The sequence below is a fragment of the Odocoileus virginianus genome, chromosome 1, assembly GCF_023699985.2.
Source record: "Odocoileus virginianus isolate 20LAN1187 ecotype Illinois chromosome 1, Ovbor_1.2, whole genome shotgun sequence".
Taxonomy (NCBI): domain Eukaryota; kingdom Metazoa; phylum Chordata; class Mammalia; order Artiodactyla; family Cervidae; genus Odocoileus; species Odocoileus virginianus.
The window spans coordinates 54722765-54749220 of NC_069674.1; the positions used below are offsets into that span (position 1 = coordinate 54722765).

At 37.1% G+C, this 26456-nt stretch overlaps 1 protein-coding gene across 3 annotated transcripts in view; it reads right to left on the minus strand.

Moving 5' to 3' along the window:
- The window catches only part of HERPUD2 (HERPUD family member 2), a 46110-nt gene that overhangs the window by 14215 nt on the left and 5439 nt on the right, over positions 1-26456 (minus strand). For 2 of the 3 annotated variants that reach the window (XM_070468416.1, XM_020905001.2), the window contains 3 exons: positions 7067-7144; positions 3672-3785; positions 1025-1179 (listed from right to left, as the gene is read on the minus strand). In XM_070468416.1, coding sequence (XP_070324517.1) covers positions 1025-1179; positions 3672-3770 — 254 coding nt within the window. In that variant the 5' untranslated portion in view covers positions 3771-3785; positions 7067-7144. The remainder of the gene's footprint in view (positions 1-1024; positions 1180-3671; positions 3786-7066; positions 7145-26456) is intronic. The other variant, XM_070468411.1, reaches the window with a different exon arrangement.

Here is a 26456-nt window from a genome sequence, read left to right on the forward strand (position 1 = left end):
CTGTTGGCGGCATTCCCCCTGAACTGCCTAACCCAAGAGGCCTATTGTAATTGCTAAATATAAGGTAGCCATAGCAAGCTTCTTGAGTAAACTCTTAAGAAAGTCTCTGGATAACACGCAATAGTTAGCATATCTTCATAATACATCCCCATAATACTTATCATAATACTCAGTCTTAGTTGTTACCAAGCCTGGCTGATCATAAACATCAGTAGAACTTTTAAAAAACAGATTACTAGGCTCTATACTCTTTCAAGAACACTCTTATTCACCCATCTTTTCTCCAGAAGACTAATTTGAGTAGATCTATAGTGAGACCGGAGCTTCCCTGATGGCTTAGTGGTAAAGAATCTGCCTGCCAATGCCCAAGATGTAGGAGACACAGGTTCAATCCCTGCGTAAGGAAGATACCCTGGAGGAGGAAATGGCAGCCTATTCTTGCCTGTAAAATTCCATGGACAGAAGAGCCTGGTGGGCTTTTGTCCTTAGGGTCACAAAGTTGGACACGACTGAGCACTTTGAGCATGACATAGTGAGATTGAGTAAAAACAAAAATTTTAGTTAACTAGATCCTTGCTATTCAAACTACAGTCAAAGCATCAGAAGCATCAGCATCACAGCAGAGCTCACTGGAAATACAGAATCTCAGGCCCTGTTAGACCAACTGAATCAGAACCTGCATGTTAACATCTCCAGGTGATTAGCACAAACATTAAAGACTGAAAGGTACTGCCCCAGACAATTCTAATGTACAACCAGCTTTCAAAAGCACTGCTCCAAAGAATTCGGTGGCAGTCCAGTGCTCTCACTGCAGAGGCCCCAGGTTCAGTCCCTGGTCAGGGAACTAAAATCCCACAAACCACACAGGACAGCCCCCAAAAAACTGCTGCACCTCTAATTCGCAAAACATATAATCAGGTATATGAATAAATTTCAAATGTACTTTGATTAGTGAAGGCAGCTACCATGAAAGTCTGGAGTCATAGATCTTTAAGAGGACCAAAGCTATCAGAGATTCACTCACCCTTGCATTACATATGGGACCTGATGACTCTGTGCTGGGTCAGTTTGTGCTTGTGGAAGGGTACGTTGCCTCAATCCTTCTGAGGAAGAACTGGTAGCTAAAGTCAAGGTTTCTTGACTGGATGATGGAGTTGATGATCCTGACTGATCTGAACTCTACAAACAAAAATGTAATTATTTTTTTCAAGGAGATTTAACTCATTATAATCACAATATTATAGACACATTACTAAAAATGTATCTGTGAAATCCCTCCTCAAAGAGTGAATTCTAGAAATTTACTGATTTGACTTGTGTGCCCAGCATAATAGGTATATGTATTTATTTATATATATGGGTATAAATAATTTAATTCTCATGAGACTAAAGAGTTTAGAAAATAAAAATCCATTAATTATACAATAATAGTCCATTTCTCAACTATAAAAGGCTGAGTAGTCATTATATACCAAAAATAGCATACAAAATTTGTGAAAATTAATGCATGCAAAGCTCTTTTCATGATGCTTAACACATAAGGAAGTGTTCAATAATGGTACTAATAACTGGATCACTTAAACAGTTACTATGCGCCAGCTACTGTATAACATGCTATTAGTCATATACTGGTTTAAAACACTGAAGAGCATGCTAGAATTTGGTGTTATCTCTGACATTAACAAGGAACATAACCTTACAATTCGCTTAACCCCCTAAAGTTACAGCTTTCCTATAAGAAATGAGAATGAACTAGATTTTCACAATTCCTTTCAGTCCTAAAATCCTATTAGTTTAAAGATACTACCAACAAATACTGTTTTTTTTTAACAAAATGAACAAGATACCAAACAGAATTTTAAAATTCTCATGCATTAATGGTGTCAGTAACTTACAGATTCAACAACTTCAATCAATATAACCCCTTGAAGACCACCTCAACTTGTTGCTGTTTGAAAATAGTTTGTCAAGTGTTTTATGTAAATTTAAAACACAATTACAGTTTATATAAATTACCTACTTTAAAAAACTGGATACAAGATAATTTCAACATCCTTCCAAGTTTGTTGAAATCACATTTACTGGTACTGCCTTCCTGTTCACAGCATGTCTTTTTGCATGTCTACCTTCCTTACTCCTGCCATGTGAACGGTCCTAAGGACCTCTGAAAAATTAGCAAAAGCTTTAGAATGTCATTCCATACCAAACAGACACCAAATATCCACTAGGGAGGCTGATTATTAGGTACACAACCTGCAAAGTCTTCTTTGTTGGCAAGATTTCAAATTAAATGGGTCATCAAAATATGGTATTCACTAAAAAAATTTAATAGAAGAAAGGCCTAGCCATTTGGCAGCACACCCTAATTTCTCTAGAACTAATTATTCCTGACCTTATTATATAACTTTCATGACCAGATTTTTAAGACATTATCAAGTCCCACTGAAATTTATCAGCCATAAAAAAATTAAGAGGAATTCAATTTCATTCTCCTTTGATACTTCTTAGATTTTTTATAACACACCTCTGAAAAACTGAATATATATTCTAAAGAAATGAAATCATGGCTGAGGAACCACTAAAAAAGGGAAAAGAAAGTTCTCTGTCAACAGAAACAGGAGTAACACAACTGTTCAAAGACTATAAACAAAATTCTATGCCAGTACCAGGGTTCTGTCCCTTCTTATGCAAGGTAGGAAACATAGACAGACCCTTAGGTTTATCGACAAAACAAATTTCAGTTTGGTGAAAGCTGAATTCCCATGACCAGTACTAGAAAATACTTATCATCGAGGCTATGCTAATTAAAGAGAGCAACTACAAGATCTAGTTTCTTAAAGAAGCAGTTAACAATCAGTATCTCGTCATCATCCCTGCCATCCCGTCCCCCCCTCAAAATGTCGGCTGGATTCCGGACAAGGAGGAAAGCACACCTAGCAGCACAGAGCTCCCGACCCAGGAGGCTCTACACAAGCGGCCCACTCGGCCAGCCCTTTCCGGCACCTCCACAGTGTCCCACAAAGCGCTGACAGGAAACCAAAATAATTTACTGTAAGAGAATTTGGACAGTGTAAAAGACGTCTAAGTTGAAAAGTTCAACTAGTTTTTTAAATTTCCAAAACAATTTCAGGCAGATGGAAAAATAAGGAGGGAAAAATGAATACTCAAGCCTGAAAGAACTGGGTACATCAAGTAATTATTCCTCTCAGAGTTGGAACATATATTCAAATCCAGTCATTTTAAAAAATAATTACTGACCAAGCAATCTTCTTCAAGAAGATTTAGCAAACTTAAAGTTTAAATAATTTAATCTACCTTGATTAAATATAATATATAAAATACCTTAAACATTTCTGAAATATTGGCTGTAGAGTTTATATTATATAACCATATCATAATTCTGTCTTTTTAGTATTTCAGTAATTAAACCCTTGAAGATTGGCTCTATTACTGACCTGCCATATAGTAAATTATAACTCATGGGAAACAGGCTTCAAGGGATTACATTGTATATTGGATCTCTAAAAATGAAGTTTAAATGATTAACTTAAGCTGTTCACAACACAGTCTCACCACCCACAAGATCCAGTTGTTCTGTTTTCCACTTAGTTTTTAGAGGCAAGAGGGACAATCAGAAAACTTCAGCATTTGCTCTGCCCAAAACAACTCACAGAATTGCTGTTGGATGCCAGTGCTTCATGACTTTCTCTATTGGTGCTGGATTTTGGAGAACTGGGAGGAGTCCGAGAAGTACATACTAGATGAACCATATGATACTCATCTTGCTAAAATTAAAGAAAATTACATTTAAAGGGTAGTACTGGAAAGTACACAGCTCAAAAATGTCAGTAGCTAAGCAGAAATACTTAACTCAAAACTTAAGTTTCTTCCTACCATAGCCATTTTCTCAATAATAAATTGTTGTCACCTGCACATAAATTGGGACCCTTCTGAATTCAATATTTCCTCCATGCTCAGAAAATGGTCTCAATACTCAGGAACTACTATATGAAAAAAATTATTATTTTGTTTACCAAGGGATTTTGAAGCAAACACTGCTGTAAAGTTGTATCAATGCAATCTATTATTTCAATATAAAAATACTACACACATTAATATCAGTACTGTGACAGTCACATTGAGGCTGAGGCCTACAAACTTTGAATAGTAAATGTTTTCATTATTTGAAAACTTATAATGATAAGGAAACTCAAATAACCTCACTATAATCTCATCTGTCTGAATTTTAGCAACAGTATTTTATTTCTTAAGTCAAAAACTGGTTTTATCTCTATCACCGATACACAGATGTAGAGCATCTATTTGAACTATATTCTGTAAATATTCCAAATGTGTCTCCATAAATCTACAACTATGAGTGAAGGAAAATACTCTAACTGACATTCTAGCTTAATGATTTCATGAGTATATTTATCATAGGCATAAAGCAAGTAAATAAGGTAGAGTAAGGAAAGGCAGAGAAGAACAAAGGATGGCGCAGTAATTTTAAAAAGTCAGAAAATGATTTTTTTTTAAGTGGGGGGAGGGGGGAGGGGACGCGGCAGGAAGTAAAGAAAAGATGCCCAGTTGTGAGAAAGAGAAACAAAGCTCTAGGAATTCATCATCTTCCATAAACAAGAACTGTGCTTAATTCTGAGGTGAATCCAAGAGAGGGCAGGAGTCAGTCCCTCCCTAAAGAGACTCATGATGTTGTTAAAAGAACAGACTAGGGCTTCCCTGGCGGCTCAGTGGTAAACAATCTGCCTGCCAGTGCAGGAGCCGCGGGTTTGACCCCTGATCTGGGCAGATCCCACATGCAGCAACTAAGCCCAGGCGCCGCAACTACTGAGCCTGTGCGCTAGAGCCCGAGAGCTGCATTTACTGAAGCCCGCGCGCCCTGGAGCCTGTGCCTGGCAACAAGACAAGTCTCCGCAGTGAGAAGCCCGCACACTGCGGCTGGAGAGTAGCTCCCACTCTCCAACTGGAGAAAAGCTGGCATAGCGATGAAGACCCAGCAGCCAAAAACAAACAAATAAATAAATTGTTAAAAGGACAGACTAGCACATTAGAGCACAATTAGAGAAATACATAAATCAGTCTTTTGCACAAAACTGAGACACATGAACCATGACTGTTTTAGGGGTTTAGAGGAAGAAGTTAATAGGAGTTAGAATACTAAAGAAAGGCATTCCCAGAAATAGCATTACATGAGGTTCACCAAGCAAAGCAGGTAGAAAGGATGCCTGATTTAAAATGTCCCTTTAGCTTGGGAATACAGAACAGTAAAAAAAGCATCCAAGTGTAAGATGTTCATCCGTACAAACCTAGTTTCAAAGATCATATTAACCACAATTACCTCATAGTATTTATTCACCTTTGGGAAATGTTTCTATAAAACATTTTATAACTAAACAGGTAAAGTCAATGACAGCATTTAACTGAAAGAAGTAAAGGGTTATACAGTTCAGTGATCTGCTCAAATTGCAAAGATACTGTTCAAACGTTCTATGATAAGGGACACAACAGTCCTTTGACTGAAGCTGGGTGGTTTTTGTTTGTTGTTTTTTTTTTGGGGGGGGGCGGGCAGGGGATTGGCCATAGAGAGGCCCATGTGGGATCTTAGTTCCGAGCGCCCTGCAGTGATAGTGCAGGGTCTTAACCACTGGACCACCATGGAAATCCCAAAGCATGTTAAGTATTCTGGTTGGAAATGGTTTATGGCAGCAAAACCCTTTTTAGAAGTATGCATGTTCAGACTCTAGCTATCCTTGGGTTAAAATAATACATCTATATTTCAAAGAGCATATAGTAAAAAAAGTTTTTAAGGATAAAACTAGGAAAGAAAATGAAGAGGTGGAACATAGTGGATTTGGGGGGTAGTGAATATTCTGTACAGTATTATAAGGTGGATAGCTGTCATTATACATTTATTAAAGCCTACAGAAAGTACACCACCAAGAGTGAACCCTAATGTAAACTATGGGTTTGGGGTGATGATGTCAATGCAGGCTTCAACTCTTTAACTACTGTAGCACTCTAATGTAGACTGATGTAGAATGCTGTTAGTGGGAGTAGCTGTGTATGTGTGGAGGCAGAAGTTATATGGCTAATCTTTATACCTTCTGCCCAATTTTGCTATGAACCTAAAACTACTCTAAAAAATAAAGTCTATTAAGAAAAGAAAGAGGGGAGGATATATGCTACAAAAGCCAGTATTTTTGAGAGAGAGGGAGAAGTAGAGAGAGAGAGACAGTGACAGATGTTATTAAACCACTTTGGCAACCTGAAACTACATAATTAAAATGAAAATGACAGTAGGAAGTCACACTAACAAAGCTAAAATGTCAACTATCTAAACAGAAGGAATACACCAGTGTAAGGTTTTTTAAAATTTCCCACAGGTGATCACAAACATACACAAGAGCATAAAGAGATTAGGGATATCTGGAAAACACTGAGTTAAGTCAAAAATCTAAAGTGAAATCTAACAGCTATATATTCAATTCTGCTACATTCACAAGCAAAAAGAATCTCAAATGCAGAAAAATTCTAAAAGTATAAATTCCACAAATAAACATGAGCTAAAAGCTGCCATTAAAGTAACTAGTATTCTATCTATCAAAAAATTATATTAAAATATATTTAACTCTGAGTACCAGGATTCAAAGTTTGCTGATGGACCAAGTGAGCTTCCTTCTGTAATATTTGATGTCCCAAAATTAAACTACTAACCCAAGTTAACTTGTATTAAAATGTCATGTAGTTTCATCAAAAACGGATTTAAGAGAGGGGACTGTTACCAGTCTACTTGACCGATCTACTCCTGCATTAGTGATCTTCCACAAGATAACAAATCCCTGAACACAAATATGTAATGCTATTTCAGATTTAGCTATCAGATGGATATATAAAACTGTTAACCAATCAGAATCACCTATTATGCTACCCAAAAGGGTTGATTTTAAGTGTCTAAGAACTAAATTGGTTGGATATCAAAAGAAAGTTCAGAACATATTTCCTCTGGCACTCTGAGTAACTGGTATTGAATAGTGGTGGAAAAGCTTACTTTTCTGAGAATGTCTTTCAGCTGCAGATGATCGGGAAGCAGTCTGCCCGAATACACCAATCTCTGATCCTTCGTCAACTAAGAAATGGGATAAAGAAAAAAATTCAACTTTTTCTAATTATACAAATAGAAGGTTGGGAATAAGATGCCTTACTATGGGTAAAGTAAACTTCCCCTTAGGCACAAGTAAGCAGAAAACTGACATAATTTAAGAATTTGGTTTTTCCAAATTCCATTTAGGACATTAAAAGTTCAGCAAATGGTAACATATCTACTGTAGATATAATAAAATACAGATAATTACCAAATTATCTTTAAAACAGGGGAAAAACAGGTAAATTGGAAGTCGGTCTTTCAGCCACAATACAATGCATATGTGACTATCACTAAAAACCTTCAAGACTACTAATGAGAAGGTGGCTGGCTTTCTATTTAACAGTCCACAATGGGATAAAATTTCAAGGTCACCAGTGTTACTTTGCATTATTTTGTCAGTATTTTTAACCAAAAGTATACATAAAATTTATTTTCTTATTCAGTAACACCATGCAGGGTAATTTATCAGTTTTAAATTCAAAAGCCATTTGGATATAGTTTACAGTCTTAGATAACTATTCTAGTTTTTATCATTCTTGCCATTCTCATGAATACCTTTGTACATTTTTCAAAAACACAAGACTAAAGAAAAACAAGCTCAAGTGCATGGAGATCCAAGGGCCATCTCCATATACAACCCAAAATATAAAATAAATTCTGGTTATCTCTGCCTTATTTTGTACTTCTAATAAATCTGCTAAATGCTCACACTACAAGCATTAGGTATTTAAAATAAAAACACTTATGTACAGTCCCTGTAAGACCTCCTATTTCATAATGGAGAAACAGGCAAGCGTTCCTTGAACTCTATTAAAAAAAATATTGGCTATATTGACAACTACTAAACATGCCAAATCCAAGCAACAACTATAACAATTTTTAAACAGTCTATATATGCAACATGGCTACTAAAAAAGGGTCTACATTAAAATTAACCACAGTAAAAAGAGCCATTCTATAGTTAAGATCTGTGGTTCAGGGTATCTTAGGTACCAAAGATCAAAAGAAGGTATAGTTGTCCTTCCAAGATACTTAGCTTTTAGGCGTAATTTAATTTCCCCAGAAGTATTTTTGAGTGCACTATTCCAAAAATGCACCTATACAAATTCTTATATATAAACAACCAAATACAACACAGGATTTTTTTTAAAAACTACGTATCGTATCAAATACGATATTGTATTTGATACAATACAAATAAACACTGAGTGGGGCACAATAGTAAATTATATAACATAAGTTAAATGCTAAGCAGATAAAGACTGATTTAAGCCCTGAAGAAATGAATTAGATAATGCTTTATAAGTTTCTACAATATACTTATTACTTCAGCTGCAACCTAAAGAAGTTCCTTTGATAAATACTATAGCCATCATAAACTATCAGCTCAAGCATTTAATAGGTACTCCTATGTCATATCATTTGATACAGAAAAAATCAGTCTTTTCTTATGAAGTTTTTTACTTTACTATTAAATTATCAAACACAAAAGTGGAGAGAATAAAATGAAGCCCCTTACCATCTTTAGAATTCCCAAATATCCAGCTCCAACAATTATCAACATTTTGCTATTCTTGTTTCATTTACCCACCCCCATTTCATTTTTGGCAAGGAAAAGAGTTTTAAGACAAACACCCCATATCATTTCTGTTCACGTGTTAAAAAACAGCATGTATCTGGAGCAGCTGTTTTTGCAACTAACCACAATATTACCACCTTCAATAAAATAAACATTAATTTCTTATTAAGTAATATCCAGTACAGTTCAATTTGCCCCACTTGCTCAAAAATGTCTTTTTAGGGATGTGTGCTGTGCTGTGCTGAGTCGCTCAGTTGTGTCCGACCCTGTGACCCCATGGACTGCAGCCCCTGCCAGGCTCCTCTGTCCATGGGGATTCTCCAGGCAAGAATACTGGAGTAGGTTGCCATGCCCTTCTCCAGGGGTCACCCCAACCCAGGGATCAAACCCAGGTCTTCTGCATTGCAGGCAGATTCTTTACCATCTGATGGTTTGTCTAAATCAGAATCAAACAAGGTTCACACATGGAATTGGGATGTTATGTCTCTTTTAATCTTTTAACAGCTTCCACTTCTTTCAAAATTTTCCCTAGCTATTTGTTGAAGAAAACATATTGCAGTCTGGATGTTAAGTGACTGTGTTCTTCTGGTATGGTATAGTTTGTCCTGTAGTCTCTGTAAATGCAGTTAGATCTGGAGGGTTGATTAACTTCAAGTTCTTTTTTGTTTGACAAGAGAACTTCCTGTTGTATCACATCATTATTAGCACATGTAGACTGGGTGACCTACTTTTAGTCATGTTAAGATCGATCAGTGTATTTAAATATTGTCAGCCTGATTCATCCCCTATGAAGTCTGCCATCAAACATTCACCTTATTAATAACTTAGATCAAACTGCCTAGATCCATTATTTCATTAGGGGTAGGAAATAATTTTGACCTCGTAGTCTGTAAGAGCTTCCTTGCTTTCGGGCACATAAGGTTCACTTTCCACATTTCTTTTGCCAGGCCTGGAAACAGCCACAGTTCCAAGGGCTTTGATTCCTTTTAATAGGAAACGGCATCTAAAGACAAAATCTGGGGTCTAAGGGTACGTATGGTCACTTGCTATTATTTCTAAGATTCTTCAAGAGAGATACCAAATATGTATTTTTCAAAAGGAGAAACTTAAAACCCTGAGTGAATATTCATTTTTCTGATTTTAATTGAATGGTATATGTTTTTTATTTTATTTATACATCTGTCACCCTGAAAATGTTTTTTACTAATGATATTAACAAAATTATGCCATTAGCAAAAGTACTTATGTGCTTTATCCTACTATGTATAATCTCAATAATACTGGATGAGGTTTAAGATTTCTTGTCACTTTTGCAGTCCTTAGATATATCCTACTAGAGATATGAAGTCAAAATACTGTTTCAAAATTACTTGTAATAATTCTTCTTGTAATTTTGTTAACATCCTGACATTGTTAAATTGTTTTGTTACCATCTAGGATTTTTTTTGCTATTTAATTTTTAAAATTATATATAAAATACACAGAAACAAAGGAAAAATTATAGAACAACGTACAAAGAGGTTTAGCTTCTGTCCCCTATCCTCTTCCTCTGTAACTTTGAATTACCCTTCCATGGTTTTTTAACAACATAAAAAAATCTGAATATAAGCACACTTGTGTATCCCTTCTTTTCTCACATAAAAGGTAGAACATGATACTCACTCTTTAGTACTTTGTTTTCTCTTATTTTACCCTGGCAAGTACTCCTTAGCAGTATAAAGATGTCTTCCCCACTCTTTTTGAATGCTCTATTACACAGAAATACTAAAGTTTACAACATGGATATTTGAATGTTTCTAGGTTTTTGTTATATATTCATAGTGTCCTTCTTTCACACTATTCTATTTATTTCTCTATATCCCCCACCATATCCTGCAACATCGAGCTCGCTGGTGACTTTGATAAAAGCAATCTTGGTGGAACAGTAGGGTAAAAACTTTACTGGGATGTATTTAAGAGAAAAGGATAGGAATACAGTTACAAATAATGAATATTCAGAATTTATAAGGAGTTGTGCACTAAAGACAGAACGGGAATAAAGGTAATAGCTGGAAGGGAAGTGGAGTCAACAGAGGGTCTTGTTTGTTTTACTGTTTTGTTTTTTTGTTTTTTTTGAGGAAAGAGAAATAACATGTTTGTATGCCAATAGAAATAATCATCCTCAGAATGATTCCAAAGTGATGATGCAGGAGAGAAAAACAGAAAATTTCAAGAGCAATGTTCTTGAGTAACTCATAACGGGTAAAATCTTGTGTGAAGGAGTTGAACTTAGAGAATATGGCAGAGATAGGCGAAGAAATGTTAAGAAACTTGTACACAATCCCACTACCACCACTCTTTGCTTCAGTTTTCTTATTTAAAAAATGAGGGCAAAATAGTACCTATTTCACAAGGTTGAATTTTCACAACAATAAAAATGCACACAAACCTCTAACAACAGAGCAGAACACTTAGAAAACATTCAATGAGCATTTGACACTAATCTCTAACAACTGCTTCTCTGACATCATGCAGTTTCATGAAGATCTAATGAGAGATTTTGTGACAGTACTGGTAAGTTGTATGACCAGTAGCAGACTACCTTTGTTCATTATGTATAAGAACATGATTAGGATACTGCTAAATAGGTTTGGTTAAAGTTGCAATAACTATCAATTTAATGACTAAAAAAGCAAGCCCTAATCCATGTTTGAAGAGCTTTCAAGAATCAGTCTAAAATGACGTTTATAAATAACAAAAAGAAAACTTTTAATTCATTTCACCTCTACATAGAAAAATATTTGAAATTAGTAAAAAAAAAAAAAAAAAGTCAAGAAGTCCATGTGCAAAGCATAAATTACTTACCTTCAGATTTTTAGTGAAAGGATGTACTGAGTGGATGGGATGAAAGAAGGATGCAAGAAGTATTTATCAACTACTTCAAAATGTAAGAAAATATATATTAGCTACTTTCTATATAGGTAATCTCCATTTTACTATTAAACTGTAGCAGTAATGGAATTACTCATGTACTTTATCACAAGTATCATTTTTAAACAAGATGGGACATAAAAGTATGCTAGAATACTCTATTTTGGACTACTGACATGTATATATATAAATTAAGTACAATGGCAATCCAACTTAGTTTACTCTCATAATTATTTAGTAGATAGGTTTAAAACAATTATTTCACAGAAACAATACAGACCACTATTAGTCAGCAACCTCATAGACTCCAGAAGCCCATGCTTGAAAAACTTAGCCATATAAATTAAACACATTTAGAAAGATCACTTCGTTTAGAATATAGGTACTAAAATCTCATGAGAGTCAGCTATAAAGTATTCATTCAGTTATCTATAATGATACTTCTTATATGAAAATTAAAAACTCCAAATTAAAAATTTTAAGAACTCCTAGGGGAGGAGCCAAGATGGCGGAGGAATAGGACGGGGAGACCACTTTCTCCCCTACAAATTCATCGAAAGAACAACTGAACGCAGAGCAAACTTCACAAAACAACTTCTGAACGCTAGCTGAGGACATCAGGCGCCCAGAAAAGCAGTCCACTGTCTTCGAAAGGAGGTAGGACAAAATATAAAAGATAAAAAGAGAGACAAAAGAGCTAGGGATGGAGACCCGTCCCGGGAAGGGAGTCTTAATAGAGGAAGTTTCCAAACACCAGGAAACCCTGGCACTGGCGGGACTGGGAGAAGTTTTCAAATCTCGGAGGGCAACCTAACTGGGAGGAAAAATAAATAAAACCCACAGATTACCTGCCTAAAAGCAACTCCCAGCAGAAAAGTACCCCAGACGCCCGCATCCGCCACCAGCAAGTGGGGGGCCGAACGGAGAGGAGCGGGCGGCACTGCTTAGGGTAAGGACCGGGTCTGAGTGCCCTGAGGGCAATCGGAGGGAGCTTTTGTGAGATAGCAACTTAAACTGTGGGACAGCAAACGAGAGAGAGAAAATTAACCGGCCCGAACACACTGCCGGCCGTTCACAGAACAAAGGGACCGAGCAAGTCCAGAGGAGCTAGCCGGCTGCGGACCGGCCCAGCCCCACCACAGGCAGGAGGCAGGGGGAGGGGAAAGGGGCAAACTCGGCCCCAAAGACGGCATCCCCTACCACACTGCAAACAGGCCTCCAGTTTCTAACCAAAGACTTCCTGAGATTCTGGATGGTTGGCATCCGCTGGGGGGGTCGCGGCTAAACACAAGGCGCATGCACCCGACTGGCGCCAGCGGAAACTGAGGCTGGGGCTGCGGAGGGGAGAAGGCGCACCGCACCCAGGAAGAGTGCGCCCGTCAAGCTCCTGGCTGTCTGAGCTGCTCGGCGGGGAAGGCACAAAACGCAGGCGCAACCGAGTCCGCGCTTTTGTGTGAGTACCCGAAAACTGGAACCGCACGCAACACAGGGCACGCTCCCTATAGAGTAGACGGGAAAGCAGCGCCCCTCCCTCTCCGCAGCGCGACGGAACTAGCGAACCTGAACAAGAGACCACCTCCGCCCGCCTGTGTCAGGGCGGAAATTAGGCACTGAAGAGACCAGCAAACAGAAGCCAAATAAACAAAGGGAACCTCTTCAGAAGGGACCTGTGCAACAGATTAAAAGAATACATGTAATTCCATGGCTGATTCATGTCAATGTATGATAAAACCCACTGAAATGCTGTGAAGTAATTAGCCTCCAACTAATAAAAATAAATGAAAAAAAAATTTCAATGAAAAAATAAATAAATAAAAAAATAAATAAAATCCCTGTAGATAACACCAACTACACCAGAAGGGGCCTATAGATATCGAGAAGTGTAAGCTGGAACGAGGAGCTATCTGAAACTGAACCAAACCCACACTGATCACAATAGCTCCAGAGAAATTCCTAGATATATTTTTACCCTTTTTAATTAAATTTTTTAAAATTTTTTTAAAAATTTAAATTTAAAAAATTTTTTTTAATTTTTTTTTATTTTTTCTCTTTTATTTTCTTCTAAAATTCCCTATTACTCCCCCATTACTCCTTAACTTTCATTTTCATATATTTTTATGATTTTTTTAATTAGGAAAAAAAATTTTTTTTTCTTTTTCTCTTATTTTCCTTTAAAGTCCTCTATTACTCCTCTGCTACTCCTTAATTTTAATTTTCATTTCACTATAACCTTGCAAAAAAAAAAAAAGAGAAGCCCTATTATTTAAACCAAACTTCATATATATTTCTAAAATTTTTTGTGTTTTTGTTTTTAATATTGTATCTTTTAAGAGTCTAACCTCTCCTCTAGATTTCTAATCTTTGTTTTTCAGTATGTGGTATAAATTTTGGACATTTAAGAATCCAATATTCAGTTCCCATTTTTATTCAGGAGTGTGTTGATTACTCTCTCCCACTTTTGACTCTCCTTTTCAACCTCAGAACACCTCTATTTCCTCCTTTCCCCTTCTCCTCCCAATGCAATTCTGTGAATCTTTGTGGGTGTCTGGGCTACGGAGAACTCTTTGGGAACAGACAACTGTGTAGATCTGTCTCTCTCCTCTTGAGTCCCCCTTTTTCTCCTCCTGCTCATCTCTATCTCCCTCCTCCCTCTCCTTTTCTTCATGTAACTCTGTGAACCTCTCTGGGTGTCCCTCACAGTGGAGAATCTTTTCACCATTAACCTAGAAGTTTTATTATCAGTACTGTATAGTTGGAGAAGTCTTGAGACTATTGGAAGAATAAAACTGAAATCAAGAGGCGGGAGACTTAAGCCCAAAACCTAAGAACATCAGAAAACTCCTGACTACGCGGAACATTAAGTAATAAGAGACCATCCAAAAGCCTCCATACCTACACTGAAACCAACCACCACCCAAGAGCCAGTAAGTTTCAGAGCAAGACATACCACACAAATTCTCTAGCAACGCAGGAACACAGCCCTGAGCGTCAACATACAGGCTGCCCAAAGTCACACCTAACACATAGACCCATCTCAGAACTCATTACTGGGCACTCCATTGCACTCCAGAGAGAAGAAATCCAGTTCCATGCACCAGAACACTGACACAAGCTTCCCTAACCAGGAAACCTTGACAAGCCAATTGTCCAACCCCACCCGTTGGGTGAAACCTCCACAATAAAAAGGAACCACAGACCTCCAAAATACAGAAAGCCCACTCCAGACACAGCAATCTAAACAAGATGAAAAGGCAGAGAAATACCCAACAGGTAAAGGAACATGAAAAATGCCCACCAAGTCAAACAAAAGAGGAGGAGATAGGGAATCTACCTGAAAAAGAATTTAGAATGATGATAATAAAAATGATCCAAAATCTTGAAAACAAAATGGAGTTACAGATAAATAGCTTGGAGACAAAGACTGAGAAGATGCAAGAAATGTTTAATAATAGAAGAAATAAAATAATAGAAGAAATAAAAAAGAGTCAATTAAAAATGAATAATGCAATAAATGAGATCAAAAACACTCTGGAGGGAACCAAGAGTAGAATAACAGAGACAGAAGATAGGATAAGTGAGGTAGAAGATAAAATAGTGGAAATAAATGAAGCAGAGAGGAAAAAAGAAAAAAGAATCAAAAGAAATGAGGACAACCTCAGGGACCTCTGGGACAATGTGAAATGCCCCAACATTTGAATCATAGGAATCCCAGAAGAAGAAGACAAAAAGAAAGGCCATGAGAAAATACTCGAGGAGATAATAGCTGAAAACTTCCCTAAAATGGGGAAGGAAATAGCCACCCAAGTCCAAGAAACCCAGAGAGTCCCAAACAGGATAAACCCAAGGCAAAACATCCCAAGACACATATTAATCAAATTAACAAAGATCAAACACAAAGAACAAATATTAAAAGCAGCAAGGGAGAAACAACAAATAACACACAAAGGGATTCCCATAAGGATAACAGCTGATCTATCAATAGAAACCCTTCAGGCCAGAAGGGAATGGCAGGACATACTTAAAGTAATGAAAGAGAATAACCTACAACCTAGATTACTGCACCCAGCAAGGATCTCATTCAGGTATGAAGGAGAATTCAAAAGCTTTACAGACAAGCAAAATTTGAGAGAATTCAGCACCACCAAATCAGCTCTTCAACAAATGCTAAAGGATCTTCTCTAGACAGGAAACACAGAAAGGTTGTATAAACGTGAACCCAAAACAAGAAAGTAAATGGCAACGGGACCATACTTATCAATAATTACCTTAAATGTAAATGGGTTGAATGCCCCAACCAAAAGACAAAGACTGGCTGAATGGATACAAAAGCAAGACCCCTATATATGCTGTCTACAAGAGACCCACCTCAAAACAAGAGACACATACAGACTAAAAGTGAAGGGCTGGAAAAAAATATTTCATGCAAACGGAGAAGAAAAGAAAGCAGGAGTTGCAATACTCATATCAGATAAAATAGACTTTCAAATAAAGGCTGTGAAAAGAGACAAAGAAGGACACTACATAATGATCAAAGGATCAATCCAAGAAGATATAAAAATTATAAATATATATGCACCCAACATAAGAGCACCGCAATATGTAAGGCAAACACTAACGAGTATGAAAGAGGAAATTAATAGTAACACAATAGTGGGAGACTTTAATACCCCACTCACAACTATGGATAGATCAACTAAACAGAAAATTAACAAGGAAACACAAACTTTAAAGGACACAATGGACCAGCTAGACCTAACTGACATCTATAGGACGTTTCACCCCAAAGCAATCAACTTCACCTTTTTCTCAAGTGCACACGGAACCTTCTCCAGAATAGATCACATCCTGGGCCATAAATCTAGTCTTGGTAAATTCAAAAAAATTGAAATCATTCCAGTCATCTTTTCTGACCACAGTGCAGTAAGATTAGATCTCAATTACAGGAAAAAAATTGTTAAAAATTCAAACATATGGAGGCTAAATAACACGCTTCTGAATAACCAACAAATCATAGAAGAAATCAAAATATACATAGAAATGAATGAAAATGAAAACACAACAACCCAAAACCTATGGGACACTGTAAAAGCAGTGCTAAGGGGAAGGTTCATAGCATTACAGGCTTACCTCAAGAAACAAGGAAAAAGTCAAACAAATAACCTAACTCTACACCTAAAGCAACTAGAGAAGGAAGAAATGAAGAACCCCAAGGTTAGTAGAAGGAAAGAAATCTTAAAAATTAGGGCAGAAATAAATGCGAAAGAAACTAAAGAGACCATAGCAAAAATCAACAAAGCTAAAAGCTGGTTTTTTGAAAAAATAAACAAAATTGACAAACCATTAGCAAGACTCATTAAGAAACAAAGGGAGAAGAACCAAATTAACAAAATTAGAAATGAAAATGGAGAGATCACAACAGACAACACTGAAATACAAAGGATCATAAGAGACTACTACCAGCAGCTCTATGCCAATAAAATGGACAACTTGGAAGAAATGGACAAATCCTTAGAAAAGTCTAACTTTCCAAAACTGAACCAGGAAGAAACAAAAGATCTTTACAGACCCATCACAAGCAAGGAAATCAAAACTGTAATCAGAAATCTTCCAGCAAACAAAAGCCCAGGACCAGATGGCTTCACAGCTGAATTCTACCAAAAATTTAGAGAAGAGCTAACACCTATCTTACTCAAACTCTTCCAGAAAATTGCAGAAGAAGGTAAACTTCCAAACTCATTCTATGAGGCCACCATCACCCTAATTCAAAAACCACACAAAGATGCCACAAAAAAAGAGAACTAGAGGCCAATATCACTGATGAACATAGATGCAAAAATCCTTAACAAAATTCTAGCAAACAGAATCCAACAACATATTAAGAAAATCATACACCATGACCAAGTGGGCTTTATCCCAGGAATGCAAGGATTCTTTAATATCTGCAAATCAATCAATGTAATACACCACATTAACAAATTGAAAGATAAAAACCATATGATTATCTCAATAGATGCAGATAAAGCCTTTGACAAAATTCAACACCCATTTATGATTAAAACTCTCCAGAAAGCAGGAAGAGAAGGAACATACCTCAACATAACAAAGCTATATATGACAAACCCACAGCAAGCATTACCCTCAATGGTGAAAAATTGAAAGCATTTCCCCTAAAATCAGGAACAAGACAAGGCTGCCCACTCTCACCACTGCTATTCAACATAGTTTTGGAAGTTTTGGCCACAGCAATCAGAGCAGAAAAAGAAGAAAAAGGAATCCAGATAGGAAAAGAAGAAGAGAAACTCTCGCTGTTTGCAGATGATATGATCCTCTACATAGAAAACCCTAAAGACTCTACCAGAAAATTACTAGAGCTAATCAATGAATATAGTAAAGTTGCAGGATATAAAATTAACACACAGAAATCCCTTGCATTCCTATACACTAACAATGAGAAAACAGAAAGAGAAATTAAGGAAATAATACCATTTACCATTGCAACAAAAAGATTAAATTCTTAGGAGTATATCTACCTAAAGAAACAAAAGACCTATACATAGAAAACTATAAAACACTGATGAAAGAAATCAAAGAGGACACAAACAGATGGAGAAATATACCGTGTTCATGGATTGGAAGAATCAATATTGTCAAAATGACTATACTACCCAAAGCAATCTATAGATTCAATGCAATCCCTATTAAGCTACCAATGGTATTTTTCACAGAACTAGAACAAATAATTTCACAATTTGTATGGAAATACAAAAAACCTCGAATAGCTAAAGTAATCTTGAGAAAGAAGAATGGAACTGGAGGAATCAACCTGCCTGACTTCAGACTATACTACAAAGCCACAGTCATCAAGACAGTATGGTACTGGCACAAAGACAGAAATATAGATCAATGGAACAGAATAGAAAGCCCAGAGATAAATCCACGAACCTATGGTCACCTTATCTTCGACAAAGGAGGCAAGGATATACAATGGAAAAAAGACAACCTCTTTAACAAGTGGTGCTGGGAAAACTGGTCAACCACTTGTAAAAGAATGAAACTAGAACACTTTCTAACACCATATACAAAAATAAACTCAAAATGGATTAAAGATCTAAATGTAAGACCAGAAACTATAAAACTCCTAGAGGAGAACATAAGCAAAACACTTTCCAACATAAATCACAGCAGGATCCTCTATGACCCACCTCCCAGAATAAAAGCAAAAATAAATAAATGGGACCTAATAAAACTTAAAAGCTTTTGCACAACAAAGGAAACTATAAGCAAGGCGAAAAGACAGCCCTCAGATTGGGAGAAAATAATAGCAAACGAAGCAACAAAAGATTAATCTCAAAAATATACAAGCAACTCCTGCAGCTCAATTCCAGAAAAATAAATGACCCAATCAAAAAAAGGGCCAAAGAACTAAACAGGCATTTCTCCAAAGAAGACATACAGATGGCTAACAAACACATGAAAAGATGCTCAACATCACTCATTATCAGAGAAATGCAAATCAAAACCACAATGAGGTACCATTACATGCCAGTCAGGATGGCTGCTATCCAAAAGTCTACAAGCAATAAATGCTGGAGAGGGTGTGGAGAAAAGGGAACCCTCTTACACTTGGTGTAAGAATGCAATGTTGGTGGGAATGTTGGTGGGAATGCAAACTAGTACAGCTGCTATGGAAAACAGTGTGGAGATTTCTTAAAAAACTGGAAATAGAACTGCCATATGACCCAGCAATCCCACTTCTGGGCATACACACCAAGGAAACCAGGTCTGAAAGAGAAACGTGCACCCCAATGTTCATCGCAGCACTGTTTATAATAGCCAGGACATGGAAGCAACCTAGATGTCCACCAGCAGATGAATGGATAAGGAAGCTGTGGTACATATACACCATGGAATGTTACTCAGCCATTAAAAAGAATTCATTTGAATCAGTTCTAATGAGATGGATGAAACTGGAGCCCATTATACAGAGTGAAGTAAGCCAGAAAGATAAAGAACATTACAGCATACTAACACATATATATGGAATTTAGAAAGATGGTAATGATAACCCTATATGCAAAATGGAAAAAGAGACACAGATGTACAGAACAGACTTTTGGACTCTGTGGGAGAAGGCGAGGGTGGGATGTTTCAAGAGAACAGCATCGAAACATGTATATTATCTAGGGTGAAACAGATCACCAGACCAGGTTGGATGCATGAGACAAGTGCTTGGGCCTGGTGCACTGGGAAGACCCAGAGGGATCGGGTAGAGAGGGAGGTGGGAGGGGGGATCGGGATGGGGAATACCTGTAACTGCATGGCTGATCCATGTCAATGTATGACAAAACCCACTACAATATTGTAAAGTAATTAGCCCCCAACTAATAAAAATAAATGAAAAAAAAAAAAAGAATTCCTAGTCCTAAAACTATGAGTCCCAGTTTCAGAAATACATACAAATACTCATCAAACTTTCAAACCTAACAGCACATAATCTATTTAACCCAAAATATAGCTGACTGAAATAGCACTACTAGAAGCCCAGAGACTGATAATCCCTTATCGCCAAGTCCTATTTTTTTAAAGCCTATACCCATGGGCTTCCCTGGTGGCTCCGATGGTAAAAACATCTGCCTGCAATGCTGGAGACCCAGGTTCGATCCCTGGGTCAGGAAGATCCCCTGGAGAAGGAAATGGCAACCCACTCCAGTACTCTTGCCTGGAAAATTCCATGGATGGAGGAGCCTGGTGGGCTACAGTCCATGGGGCCACAGAGCTGGACATGACTGAGCAACTTCACTTTCTTTCTTTCATACCCACTGAACAGAAAGGCTGGGTAATGGCCAAGCAAGTCCCTCAGCAGGATGAGGAATAGCATGGCCGAAAGTGCCTAGCAAAAGTTCTGACATTTGCAAGGAGAAAAGACCATGGTGTTCACCATTTGTACCTCTGGAAGAGCAATAAAAGTTTAGAAAATCCATTAAAAGGCATTTTTATATTTAATTCATACCACTGGTCACTGTCCCTCCAGAGTCCTTTGCTAAATTTTCCATCCAATTCTAAAAGTTAAGAAAGCTTCTTCAGCTGAGATGCAAATTTGCTTCTCTATGCAAGGCCTTTCTCTCCCTCTCAGACCCAGATCCATATACCCAACCATTTATTAGACATCTAACACCTTCAGATATCTTTAGAGGTTTTTTTTTTTCCCCCCTTTGGCCACACCAGGCAACATGTGGGATCTTAGTTCTAGGACCAGGGATCAAACTCATGCCCCCTGCAGCAGATATGCAGAATCTTAACAACTGGACCACAAGGGAAGTCCCCACCTTCAGGTTCTTAGTAAGCAACTCAAAGTCAAAACATCTACAACAGTTCTCAGTTCCCAATTCTCCAGATCTTTTCTCTTACTTGTTCCCTATTTCTTAAACAACTTGCCACCAGCTGTTTAAGCCAAAACTCTGGGCATTATCCTCAATTTTTCTCTCACCTTGTCTAACATATCTAACCATCAGCAAATCTCATGGACTCTATCTCCAGAAGCCCCTCTCAATCCATTTCTTTCCATTTCCACTGTCATTAATCTAAACCATTACCTCTTGCCTGAACTTCTGTAATATTAATAGCATCTTTAATTGGTCTTCATACACTCTGGTCTACAGTCAGTAAACAGTGATCTTTTAAAAATGTGAATCACTCCTGTCACTCTCTAGTAGATCTCTACCAGTCTGGATTTAATTCTAATTCCTTACCATAACCAGATGGTCCCAGCAGATCTGCTTTCTGTCTCTTTCCCACATCCTCTGATTTTATTCTTTCCTCCTCTCTCACTAGCCAAATGGGCAATCACTTAGATCTCCAAATATGCTAAGCTCGTCACCAACTCAGACACCATACCGTAGTATTCTCTCCCAGCTCTTGCAGACCTAACTCTCTTAATCATCTTTTGGGTCTTAGCTTTAAAATGACCTTCTCAAAAAAAAAATCAAAAAATTTTTTAAAAAAATGACCTTCTCAGAGAGGCCTTACCTGATTTACAACCTTAAAGAAGAGTATACTCTTTTACACACCCAGTTTGTTTTCTTCATAACACAAACCATAATCTGTAATTATGTGCATGAGTTTATTTCCCTAAGTGGGATATGACTATCAAGAACAAAAGAGGGTCCATGTCTGTCTAGTTCATCCCTTTGCTCCCACAGCCTAGCCATGTGTCCTGCAGAGATGCTAAATGCCACTCTATTAAATGAAGTGTTATGAGTCCCAAAGTGCTTACACAGATTTGGAAGACATAACTAATTTGAAATTCATTGTATCAGTTATTTTACATGTAATCATTAAGAATGAAAATGAAGTGTTCAGTTAGTAGTCAGTCTATGAATCACAATACTAGCTTAAAATACTTGCTGCTGCTAAATTCATCTGGTTCATTTCTGCAAATGGTACTGATATTAGCATATTATTATCAAGGAACAATCATGTGTTCGTATCTTAGCATTAACTTTTCTCTAAATAAATAGTCAACTTCAAATAAACTTTTATCTTTCCACAGCAAGGGACCATCAAATTTTCAAAAAACCAGAACAAAATTACATTGTACCCTGAAAAAAATACATGAAGCAAAAACAAGTATGGATGAGAATGTGAAGAAAGTAGAACCCTTATACATTACTAGTGGGAATATAAAATGGCATGGCCTCTTAAAAAGCTTAGCAGTTCCTCAGAAAACTACCATAGGATTCAGTATACATCCACTCCATTCCTAGGCATATACCAAAGAGAAGTGAAAACCTACATCCACACAAAAGCCTGTGAGAGAAAATGCACAGCAGAAAAAAGTAGAAACAGCTCAAACGCCTATCAACTGATGAATGGACAAGCAAAATGTGACATCTATGAATACAAGCAATGGAATATTATTTGGTCATAAAAAGTAATGAAGAACTGATACATGTTATAACATGAATGAATCGTGTAAACATGCTAAATGAAAGAGTAAGACATAGATCATATAAATTATAGTTCCATTTGTGTGAAACTTTCAGAATAGGTGAACACGTAGAGACAAAAAGCAGATTAGCAGTTACCAAGGACTGAGCAGAGAACGAGAGACGGCTAGTGAGTATGCGGTGATGAAAATGTTCTGGACATTAGAACATCAGACAGTGGCGATGACTGTACAACTTTGTAAAGTATTAAAAGCCACTGAATTGTACGTGTTAAAGGCTTAATTTTATATCTCAATTTTTATATTATATCTCATTTAATTATATCTCAATTTTTAAAACTGTTTCTCTAAATGGAATATTCAAATACGTTCAGGTAATCAGAAGTAAAAGGAAAAAGAATTCTTTAATTTTACTGTGGTTGAAAATAGATAAAAAGTTTTCAGATGCATAAATTGAATAAGACCTGAAATTTTCTCCACTAAAAAAAAATACTGAAAAAATTCAGTTTAAATATCAGTAATTTAATTTAAATATCTGGAAAATCAGTGCTTAGACACAGTAACAAACCACACAACAATCAACTGAATTTTCAATTGGTTTGGATTATAAACCACAGTATTAGGAAAAGAACGGATTTTGAGATCTCAATTCAAACTCAGTTTAACTCGTAAAAGTGACAATTTTATTTATCCAGACATACTAATGACAGTATTTTTTACTTTGATTAAAAATTCATTTCTGTATTAGGGTAAGTAATGCTAACTGCTATAACAAACCTGAAGATCTCAGTAGCTTAGCACAACAGAAGTTCATTTTTCTCTCAATTAAAACAACATTACATGGTATCCTTTAAATATAAAAATTCATAAGACTCAGGACTGGTAAATATAAAACAAAGTACTAGTGAAATTGTCAATTAAAAATTTCTTCTGTTAAGATACTGTCTACACAGAGTAACATGTAAATACACTTGACTACCTCTGTAACAGCACCAGCATTCTTCCTGCTGCTCACACCCTACATCCAATAGTCAGCAGACCCTAACAGGGATGCTATTAACAGTGCTTCCCAGGTGACTCTAGTGGTAAAGAACCCGCCTGCCAGTGCAGGTTAGACGTAAGAGACAGGTTCGATCCCTGGGTCGGGAAGATCCCCTGGAGGAGGGCACAGCAACCCACTCCAGTATTCTTGCCTGGAGAATTCCAAGGACAGGGGAGCCTGGCAGGCTGAAGTCCTTAGGGTCACACAGAGTTGGACACGACTGAAGTGACTTAGTACTGCTGCTGCTGCTAAGTCACTTCAGTCGTGTCCGCCTCTGTGCGACCCCATCCCTGGGATTCTGGATGAATCCCTGGAGTGGGTTGCCGTTTCCTTCTCCAATGCATAAAAGTGAAAAGTGAAAGTGAAATCGCTCAGCTACAGTCACCTACCAGGCTCCTCCATCCATGGGATTTTCCAGGCAAGAGTACTGGAGTGGGGTGCCACTGCCTTCTCCGGACTTAGTACTACACACTGTTAATACTCTCACCATCTCCACAGCTCCACCCTAGATGAAGCCTGGCGACATATGGCAGAGCAGAGGCAGCTAAATTACCAAGCTGGAAACATCCTGTTGGCACTCTGAGTAGCCCAGAGACAGAACTATACCACTCCAAACAAACAGCTGCTTAATCAGCTGGCCCCAAAACTTAACCACCTACTTAACAGAGATTGCTAAAAACCAAGGTGAGGAAAGCTCATCTGCTAGTATAATATGCAAAAATAAATCCTAAACTGGGAAAAGATGTTTTCTTTCTGAAAGGTTTACATATATTTTATCTGAAGTGTCTGACTTTTTAATGTTTAACTCAATAGCAAAATGAAATACCATATATCCCTAATGCATTTAAAATACTCACAAGAGTCTAACATGAGTTTACTAAGGGAACAACACTTTTTTATTTCTGGAAAGTCATGTGGTTGCTTGCTCATCAGTCATTAGGTCATGTCTGACTCTTTGCAACCCTATGGCCTGTACCCCACCAGGCTTCTCTGTCCATGAAATTTTCCAGACAAGACTAATGGAGTGCATTGCCATCTCCTTCTCCAGGGGATCTTCCCAACCCAGGGATCAAACCTGCATCTCCTGCATTCGCAGGCAGATTCTTCACCACTGAGCCACCTGGGAAGCCCAGAAAGTCATGTAGTTGCTATCAAAAGATTAGATTTTTTATGTGAAGGACTCAATGGGTCTCTCATGATTATGCATGGCTTAAAAAAATCATGTCCTTAGTATATCCAACTTCAACATAATCAAACAGCTCAGTAAATGCAACAGTCAACTTACATGTTGGTTCAAAGAACTACAGTCCAATTTCTTTGAAAATAGTTAACTATTAACATTTCAGTACTTACATATAATTCAGCTACAAATGTCAAACAGCCTTAAAGAACTAGTTCACAGGAAGTGCACAAAGTATCATTTTCTATGGGAAATGAATTCTGTGAATTCATACTGAAATGTATCTCCCTCTTATTTCCACTAGGTCCACCCAATCTAATGCTTCAGGAAATTTAGAGACTGTAAATGGAAGCACAGCTTAACCAAACTGCCTCTACCTCTTATCCTCTTACAACATAGTAAACAAAACAGGCTCACAGAGCTTAAACAATAATTTCCTCTAGAACTCCAAAGGGACATTCTCTGCTTAGCTGTTTCTACTCACAGGCCAAATTTTGTGTACCTACAACAGAGATGCCAGAATGTGTGACTGTTGTGGTTCATACAAACAAGCAGGAATGTGAAATGATAGGCAAAGCTATGTACTTTGAAGTCTTAAGATATTATGGTCCCATACCTTCTTTATAATTTATCAAAATCACAAAAATAACCACAGTCTAAGCTGATACATTAGAACAGTATTAAAACTATGTTTACCCATTCACCTGTAGTCTTTAGATGATAAACCATCTGAACACACACATCTTTTTACAGTTTATTTACTTCTTTTTAACTTGCAAGTATATAACTGGTAGAGCCAAGCCCTAAATGCCTTTCTTCATGTTATTATATATAACCACATATGTTTAAGATCTGAGGCTTGCAAGTCAGACCAGACCAACCTAAATACAAATTCTGATTCTAAAGTTCTATGACCTTGGGCAAAAAAAATAACCAAGTCTCAGCTTCCTCATCTATAACAGAGAGCTGATAATAAAACTTACAGCATAACCTATTAGGAATAAATGTGATAAATATATAAAATGCTTAGTAGAATGACTGGTATACATAACAACCACTTAGTAAATGTCAGTTTAAAATCAGAGCACCAAATATGACAGTTAAGTAAAAGCATTCAAGACCATCAAATCTGTATTTATTATGTATGGGAATTCCACGGCAGTCCAGTGGTTAGGACTCCATGCTGTCACTGCTGAGGGCCAGTTTCAATTCCTGATCAAAGAACCAAAATCCCACAACCAGCACAGTGCTGCAACCCACCCCCACCCCCTCAAACACACACACACCAAAAAATTATTATGTAAAGGAAAGGAATAAAGTTCTAGAAAAATTCTATTTTTAAAAGCACTGATGAATGATGAAACAAAACATCACCTTCACAGTACTGTTATTTTCCAAAAAAGACATTAGAAAAAGGCTACAAGAGGAGCTAAATAAAACAAACTTTGGTCAGCACTCATTCAAACCTTTTAACTTTCCATCAACCTTTGATAAAAATCTTATAAAACAAAAATTAGTGTGGATTATAGCCCCTTTAAATCAATAGTTCTGAGGTGATTAAGCAAGCAGATTTTAAAAATGACCTGTCTAGTTATGATAAGTGAAGTAAGTCAGAAAGAGAAAGATAAATGCTATATG